The 9,729-nt window shown below is 32.4% G+C and overlaps 1 protein-coding gene across 1 annotated transcript; it reads left to right on the plus strand.

The window, feature by feature from the left end:
• The first annotated feature begins 2,543 nt into the window (after nt 1-2,543).
• On the plus strand, nt 2,544-7,017 carry LOC105338480 (replication protein A 32 kDa subunit-A). Its single transcript, XM_034458749.2, has 8 exons — nt 2,544-2,686; nt 3,343-3,422; nt 3,764-3,868; nt 3,995-4,108; nt 4,838-5,038; nt 5,786-5,890; nt 6,007-6,101; nt 6,617-7,017. Exons 1-8 carry the CDS (start codon nt 2,671-2,673, stop codon nt 6,696-6,698), a joined length of 798 nt encoding a protein of 265 aa, XP_034314640.1. The 5' UTR covers nt 2,544-2,670; the 3' UTR covers nt 6,699-7,017.
• The last annotated feature ends 2,712 nt before the right edge of the window (nt 7,018-9,729 follow it).

The following is a 9,729-nucleotide window of genomic DNA, read 5'->3' on the forward strand; positions in this document are numbered from 1 at the left end:
CAGTGTTTTCCCTAGAAAATTTTTGAAGCATGGGGGAAGTTTGTCAGAGTAAGTGCGCGGTGCGGCATTTAAGCGCCTAAGCAGGCGAAATCACTGTGTGTAATAATATAACCATTTGAAGAAACGAACTACATGATATGTACTATAATTGATGCATTTTCATGAAATCTACATCAACAAGTATCATTTCAATTCATAATTATATTTTAATATCTGTGTATATTTGATATACAATTTTTCTGTTTTTTTCTGGCAAAACTAATAACATTTTTTTTCAAAATCAGTTTTTTAAGAGGTTGGTCCTCACAAGTTTTCACAAAACACAAGAAATATAGATTCACATGGCAGTTCAACATCAGCTTCTGTCCCACTCCTTCTTCTACATATATATTATACAGAAGAGATTTTTTAGGGGGGGGGGGGGTGTTGAACAAGAAATAGGCAGAACAAGTCCATACAATTACAGCAAACTTGTTTCAACTTATTCTGGGTAGTTAATATTTCTTGTTTAAATTGGGGGTTCATATGAAAGTTTCTGTGATATCTTGACACCAGTTCCTTTCCCCGTTTACATGTACATGTATGTACACAGTCAATCATTTTCATAGGCATACAATATACGATGTTTCTAGTCATGTGACATCGCTTCCGTGCATTTCTGCAAATAACTGTAGTTTTTTTTTTTATTGTGTACATTTTTTCAAGTTTCCAATATCCTTGCGGCAAATAAAGAGTTCAAGCATATCGAATCCAAGCTAACACCATCGAGTGAACATTGTGCTATTTATAGATCTTGGAAAATCCACAACATTCGATAATGGCGGAGATGTCGAAAAAAGTACATTATATTAAAACAAGAAGTAATCACGTCTTTATTTATGCATTAATCACCAATTGATAAACTCAGCTTTAATACATCTTAATCATAAGCTAAGTCCTTAAACCGTAAACCACGTGTGCCCCCTTGCTGAGATCGATGTCGAAATTAACTGCGCTCACTGCGGGTAAAGTGTTTTTCTGAAGTTTGAGCGGAGAAACGACAACTTTATATCTACTAATTACAGTTAAGATGTGTAATAATTAGAAAAAGAATTTTGCTTTGAAATAAACATGCATAGCGGGAAGCATGGCGGCACTGTGTGATGCATGGCGGGGGATCTTCAATGCATGGCGGTATACCGCCATGCAAAATCGGTCTGGGGAAAACACTGTCTAAAAATGGTAGGATCGGGCCATTTTTGTAGGTTAGGTCGGGTTACCCGAAACACACAACTTTTTTTTAGGCCTAATGGTGCAAGTGCGGGAGTGATTCACTCCCGCAACGATTTCGTCTCAAATCGTATATAAATGACAATAACATTTGCATTTCTTACCTGAACTCAAACGTTGTAGATGTCTATGGAATAAATTGATCCAAAAATATCAAGTATCGTCCATACATCGGTTATTTTCGTGTATGTCAACAACGAAAGTTGAATTTGTCCGCCATGTTTACTGACCTTGACCGGTTTTGTTTTGGGACAGCCAATGAAAATTGGCGGATCTTGAACTAAATATAGGAATTCCCCTATTCTAAACATAATTAACGCGGTGAATATGAATTTTCCATTATATACCATTCCCTTAAATGATCATAATGTTTTAGTGATATAACGAGGTAAGATCGATTATTTACACTGACACTCACGTTTTCAAGCCCATCAAAACTCCAAGCGTAAATCCCATAAAATCCCGCGAGAACTGTCATGGCTGCTGAAAAAGACGACTGGTAAACATGCTGATGTGTTTTATTTGGTTTTGATTTATATACGGTTAGTTTATTCAACCTGAATTAAAAAATCGTTTTATTTAAAGGAATTGGAATATAAAATCGATCTTTTCAGACCGAAGTCAGCTGCATTAAAAAATTAATTTTGCACCATTACGGAGATCCTGTGGAATTGTAGCATTCTCCAGTAAACCACAGGGGCTTCAACCTGAGTATGCAAGTGTAATATGATGTACTAGTTCTACATAAATTTTTTAAATAAATAAATCTCTGAAGTATAAAGCCAAACATTTATGTGCTTTTTCACAATTAATATTTAACATTATTGCTATTACTTTATACAACTTTTTATAAATATTTGCCGACATAGCACACCAGCTAAAGAAAATCAAAAAGCGTCAATGCAGAAACTTCCACTGTTCTTAAAATAGAGACACACAAAGCAAAACTTTAACAAAATATATTTTTGATTTAATCCAAGAGAGAAGGGGGTGTCTTTCTTTCATGTTATGAATGAAAGATTAGATCTATACATTTCGGGCGTAGACACGGTGCACCTGCAATTCAATGTAAACAAACTACAGTACTTTCAATGATAACTGTTGTGCACGAATATACATCAAAGAAGCGAAGAAGTAATTTATGAATTTTAAGTATCAACCGAAAGCATGAGTTTATGTTGTGAAGTCGTCAGTCTTATTCTACAAAGCATGTACTTATCGATATAGCACGACTTTCAGTACTCTCAGCACTTTGATATTCACATACCGGAACGTCAACGAGTTGGGTTTATAATTTACACAGATTCGCGTTTCGCGCCATCTTCAAGAAAAGAGTCAATAGAACGCAAAATATTATCAATTAACTTATAATACGAGTATATATTTTTAGACATCAAAGAAATGTGGAATCAAGGAGGTATGAAATTCAATTTATATAAAACATTACTTGCTTACAGAGACGTTTTACTGACATTTTTAGATTTGTTTACAAAACCCGAAGTGCCTCGGTTCATACGTTAATATTTACATTTTCAATCATGTTTAGTTAATATCGAATATTTTAATATGTGAATGGTTGATAATAATGTTTTTCTTATCTTCTTGGTTTAAATATGACTTAGGGTGGTATGAGACACGTCTATAACATGATGTACTTTCTAACGAAATAAAAATAATAAAAATCAAGTATACTTCTATAAATGATTCTTTCACAAAGTTGTAAACGTTACCTACTGTAACAGCTGCAATGGGTTGGAGCGTATACTACGAATCTGTTAGTTATGAAGTAGAATCCCGTTTGGGCTTTTACAATTTTTACCTTTCCAAAAATTTAAACTTTTTTATTGGTCAAATACTGTAAAAATTGAAAATTTTAAACTGGTATAAGTATTTTGGTTATAATATACTTTGATTCACATTGATATTGACAGGTGTCCCATACCACATTAAGTCCTCAGGTGTTGTGGGAATGAAAGAACCCCCATACCTATTTTATCAATTTATGGTCTTGGCTCTTGGCAAACACGATTTTTGAATGACATTGAATATCATAATGTTACTGTTCCTTCCAAGGTTATCAGGACCAGGGTCAGGGTGGGTTCTCATCACCTGGAGGATTTGGAACACCACAGGGAACTCAGGGAGACAGAAAGGTTAAAATCCATATTGTGTTGTTGCCATTGAGATTCTTTTTAGTTTCGCTTGGAAATGAAATGTAGGAACATTAATGCTCATTCTTCGATCCACGGTCATTAAAATCGTACTTTTAGCAATGTTTCATTTTTTCATTGTATTTTTGTTCAGTTGTATTGAAAAAGCATTCTATTTATGTGATTAAAAAAAATTATATGTAACCTACTATAAGGATTTAATTAAGGAGGTCTGTTGAAATTGTATGCATTTCAATAGCAATTTAAACCTCAAATGCAAACTTAATAAAAATTAAAAAGTGTGTGAAAGGATTATATTAAATTGAAACGTGTCATCTTTACAGAGTCGAAACCGAGCACAAAATGTTCTTCCTTGCACAACTGCTGAGATACTTAGTGCTACTCAAAATGACGACAAGTTTTACTCAGGAGAAATTGAATTGTCACAGGTATAAAGATAATTATTAAAATAAATTTATCCTAACACCCTTTGAAGCTGAAAAATGAATTGCATAGTGCCTACTTAATGAAGTTCTTGGATATTATGTAAGAATGATTTTTCTTCCTTGTTGCAGATAACAATTGTTGGACTCATCATTGCTGTAAAGGAATCTCCAACAAGGATAGACTATGAAGTAGACGATATGACAGGACCACCTCTAGAAGTAAAACAATTTGTTGACAATGATGTAAGCAATTGATATTTATTATTTTTCATCATTTAACAGGGTTGTCTCTAAGACCCGGGGGGCGGGGAATTCCCCCGCCTATAATGCCTTATTTACCAGACTATAATTGCATTTCAAACACAATGTAGCTATAAGAAAGACCCCCAGACCCCCTTCTACTTTTTTATTTCTTCCTTCTACTTCAATTTTTAGAGACAACCCTGATTTAAGTAACATAGCTCTACTTTGATACATGTATTGTGTATATTGTTGTAATAAGATGGTATTCTAAAATTGATAATACTCATGTAACATGCATAAGAATTAGATACATTAAAGCATGGTCAGGTTTATTTCCTATTGTATAAGTAATTTATCATAGTTTATATATATAATGTCAACTTGGGGTAGAGAACTAGGCAGCAATATTGGTGGAAAAAAATATGTGAATTTTCAATTTCATAAAATGAGTGTCATTTTGGGGTTGCGAAGAAAGCCCTTGTCAGAGCAAATAGATTGGTGGACTGAACAACCCCACCCCTCGTCTAGGGTGGAACAGCACAACAAATACACATGTTAATGTCTTTTAGAACCAGTTGCTAGAATGGCATATTATGGCATATTATAAAAAAAAAAATTGAAATTTTGAATCATTTTAGCCATTGTGAAAGTCTTAAAGATAAAAATACTAGTTAACACATGAATTTACTGGGAATCATTTTTGTTTACGCCATCTACATTTGACTTCAGGAGAGTGTACCAGAACCAGAGAGAATAGCAGCATTGAGAGAGAATACCTATGTCAGAGTGTACGGGACAGTGCGGTCATTTGGAGGGAAGAGGAACGTGACTGCATTTAAGATGGTGCCAGTCATGGATATGAATGAAGTTACTTACCACATGCTGGAAGTCACTCACAGCCATTTAGCTCTATCCAAACATGCAGCCAGTGTATGTCTTTTTTTGTTTTCTTCATTTTTGGGGGGCTAATCAAGTTAAATTCTCTATTCTGACAACTGCCAATTTTATTACATATGTACTAAAATTGTTCTTTAAAAATTATGACTGAACTCTTAGTTTTTCTCAAACTACTTGCATTCTTAGCTTACCTTTACTACTGTAAATGCAATATTGACCAAGTGTAAGTTTTTATTCAAATGTTGAGTATAAAAATCTACTGTCCTATACAGCTAAACTTAATATGTAAAGTTGTTTCAAAATTATTGGAAATTTAATGGGTTTTTTTTTCAAGAAATACAACATGCATTTAAACTCAGTTCAAATTTACTTTAATTTTTGTATGGAATAACATTAGAATCATTAATGTAACCCTTTATTACTGACACTTTAAGACTTCTGAATTCTTTTTCAAAACCACTAAGTCTGATTACATGTTCTAGGAAAAGGACATTCTTTCCAATCAACTAGTTAATGCCTATCACCCATACTGAAGATTAAATAGATTAGATATGATGTTCCAGTTTTAAGGCATGCATGTACACGTACAATTGCTTGTTATATGAAATGTACAATAAATGACATTGTTTCACATTGTACCAGAATTAATGAACAGATCATTGTAGCCAAGTTTTGTAAAACTCTATGAATATAATGCATATATTATTATCCACATGTATTTTTTTTTTTAATAAAATATCTCCATGAAGTTTAATAATATTTGTTTATGGTTGTACATAGGGCATGTCTTCTGGAGCTCCCATGAATAGTTCCACGATGGGTGACAACATTTATAATAACCAGGACAGTGGGATGATTAGTGGACTCAACCAGGTCCAAAACCAGGTCAGTGCTCAACTCAACGTTCAGTACATTGAACCTCTCAATTCTAGGTAATGTGTAAATTATTGTAAGTGTTAATGTCAGGGAAAAGTTCAAGATGTGATTCGTTTATGTTTAAGGTCCACTCAATCATCCAAAGCAATGTAACCGAGGAAGGTGCTAGCATAGAAAATGTCTGTAAGCAGTTACGAGGAGTCCCAGAGAGATCAGTCAGGTTAGTAAGGCTCATTTATCATGAATTTGCTGTATAACGAGGATATGTGAAGCCATTTCTTCTTCATTTTAAGTTAGAATAACACAAAGTAGGGAATGCATGAAATGGTTTGTAACATTTTATTTTTACCAACTACCCCACTTTTAATATGAAAGTATTATAAAACAGCCTATACATGACAAGTTAGGTTTGTTTATATAAAAAGGTAAAACAAAATATCACATGTTTTTTTTACATAGATTACAGGAAATTAATTCATTTTCAGTTCCTTTCTGTATTAAATAGTCACGTGTGATAAAATTTTCTTCTATCTAAAATGCAATGTCATAGTCTGAAATTTGGCACCCCTTGTATAATTTAAAAAAAGAGAGAAAGAAGGAAAAGCAAAGAGCAAAGGGATTCAGCAATTCACATGATAGTGTATAATGAAAGTTTTTTTCAGTAATCTGAGGACTGCTGAAAAGTCCTTTGTGGCAATGTTGTTTTGTGGTGACATTTGTTTTATCATATTTCAGAGAGGCAATAGAGTTCTTGAGCAGTGAGGGGCATATTTACTCCACAATAGACGAGGATCATTACAAGGCGACCGACAGTTGAGGCCCAATGTTATACAATGTAACAGACTGAAGACATTTACTTTGAGGATTATAAAAACCTAGGTTTAGTCCTATTTCTCAAGAACTATGTGCGATATAACCTCAAATCACGAAAAGTTTATTCTGACAGGAATAGCATTTTGAACACATACTAGTACCGGTACATGTGCTAAGAAAAGTAATACATGTCTTGTTTAGTGTGTGCATGTATTTAATATTATTTTTGTTTTTTTATAACTCTGGTAGTGGAAGTTCTTGTTGAGAGATAAAACCATTGTTTTCATTTAGAAAAAAAAGAAAATAAAACTAAATTTTGACAATGCACATCTTATTGCTTTTTCTGTGTTGCTTGTTCATATTTTTTCTTAGGTATGGGGGTTGTTAAAATGAAACAGTTGGAATAAGAAACTGCTGCTACTAATCTGTGTCATCTTTCATGGGCTACAATTGTCATGTAGTGACCTTACATATTATTAAAAAGGGGAACAGAACATTGAGTAACAACATTTTTTGGCAAATGATCTTGTTTTGATAACTTGGAGAACTTTCTACTTTCAGCAGAAATGAATTAGATTTTTTTATTACTTGAAAGGATTTGTTTCCATTTGTATATTCACCACCGTACCGTATACACATGTATTGTGGAGTTTTTGAAGAGAAGAAAGTCTTAATAAAAATAACTATAATGCATTATAAAGTGTGGTACAAAAAGTAGTCATGCTTTTAAAAGCCATTGGTCTTTAAGATTTTTAAAATGAAAAATATACATGTATTGTAAAGAAATTTTAAGATTTAAATACCACATGCACATGTTCTTATCAAAGTAAATTTTGTTTGAATCTTGATAAAAGTATTTTAACAGTCGTTATTGATACAAAGCCTCTTAATGATATGAATATCATTAAGAGTTGCAATTGCAATGCCTACCGGTATATAATGCATTAAATTATTGCAGTAACATATGATTTTGCCAACTGTTGATTAGCTGCAGGTTTGTAGCTTCCGGTCTGAAAAAGTTCGGATGGACAACCTGGGAGATACAGTGCCTCACAGTAAAAATAAAAATGGAATGTACGGTGCACAAAAATTGTGCTAGTTTTGAACTAATTAACCTTATTTACGAACATATAACATTTAGATATCATCACTTTACTTGCCTCTGATATTCTTATAAACACCATCTACAGCCCTGTAAAGTGAAGTGCAGTTTGTTTACATGTAATAATGACATTAACATACTTCAATTTCTGAGGTTAGTAGCGTGTTTAAGAAAATGTGTAAGGCAAGTTAAGTACCAATATCAGTAGTAAATTGAATGAAAAATTTGATGGTACAATTTTTTTTCTCCACAAAATGATTTCGGATAAAAGGTTAATCAGTCCAAAACTAGCACAATTTTTTTGTGCGCCGTAAATTTCAGTTTTTAGCTCACTGAAACGAGGTCGGGGGAGCTTATGCTATACCGTTGGCGTCCGGACCTGGTTTAAGTTTTTGTTGCAGGTCCTGTATCCAAGTTATCACTTGTCCTATCTTCACCAAACTTGCATAGATGATGCATCTGAACCTACTTATTGACTTAAAAGACTTGGATGATTATATTTTAGTTATTACTGGTCCTAACTTCACCAAACTTGCATGGATGGTGGGTCTTATGATACTGATGCACATGACAGGCATGAATGCTGAATCTGAGCCTTAGGTTTCGGACGCTAGAGGAGGTTAAGGTTTTAAGAGCTGGTCACATGTTTAATAGATAATAGGACTATTTCAAACTTTCATTGTGTATTTAACTATAAGATATATGAATTGGAGAAGTAGCTTCAGAAGCAGAGCATGATCTTCATTATCAAGGATGCTAAATAGTCTCCTACCTCACTCAGACCTGTTTGACAGATGTTTTTGTTGTTAAACGATATAACATGATTCATGATAACATGACCCATATGTTTCGGATGCTGCAAGAGGTTAAGGTTTTTAGACCTCAGGTTTAAGTTTTTAGAGCAGGTGCCCTCTGTTAGTTATATCTTGGTTATTACTGGTCCTAACTTCACCAAACATGCATGGATGGTGTGTCTTATGATACTGATGCACCTGACAGGCTTGAATGCTGATTCTGAGCCATAGATTTCGGATGCTGGATGATGTTTAGTTTTTTTAAGAACAAGTAACATGTTTATAGAGAATAGCTTGATTTAACTATAATATATATGCTTCAGATGCAAAACCTGATCTACATTATCAAGGATGCTTAAACGTCTCCTACCTCACTCAGACCTGTTTGACAGATGTTTTTGTTGTTAAACGATATAACGTGATTCCTATGATATTGTATGATATGATACACTATTGGTTTATATGATACAATATAACATCATATTACAAGTGTAAATTGTAAACAGTTATATGATACAGTATGATATTGTATCAAATTCTTTATATATTATGATATGATATTGTATCATGATATGGTATGGTATAGTATTGTATATAATAATACATTACTGTATAATATAATTTTGCATTATATATTATTTTATCACATGATATTGTTTTATATAATATTGCAATATACATATCATATACAATATTGTATAATATGATATTGGTTTATATATTATTATATTTCTTTAAATTTTATTATAAGATATTGCAATATATATAATATTGTATAATATGATATGATATTGTATGCTATATTATATTATAAATTTTATAAGTATATCACATGGTTTTGTATCATATGATATAATGTATCAAATTATATTGTATCATATGATACAATATCACATTATATATCAAATATGATACAAAATCATACAATATAATATCATACAATATTGTACAATATTATATCATATGTTACAATATTGTGATATTGTATCATATAATACTTTGTTGTATTATATGTAAATTATGTATAATGATATTTTATGATGTGATCACATTCAGTAATGTATAACATAATACAATGTCATACCATATGTTACAATATCATATTGCATCAGTATTTATTACAGTATTACATGTTATAT

The sequence above is a fragment of the Magallana gigas genome, chromosome 7 (genome assembly GCF_963853765.1).
Source record: "Magallana gigas chromosome 7, xbMagGiga1.1, whole genome shotgun sequence".
Taxonomy (NCBI): Eukaryota; Metazoa; Mollusca; class Bivalvia; order Ostreida; family Ostreidae; genus Magallana; species Magallana gigas.

Coding starts and splice junctions, on each gene's coding strand:
- LOC105338480 (XM_034458749.2), top strand. Junction 3,869..3,994: donor GAGAAATTGAATTGTCACAG/GTATAAAGATAA, acceptor TCCTTGTTGCAG/ATAACAATTGTTGGACTCAT. Junction 5,039..5,785: donor TATCCAAACATGCAGCCAGT/GTATGTCTTTTT, acceptor GGTTGTACATAG/GGCATGTCTTCTGGAGCTCC.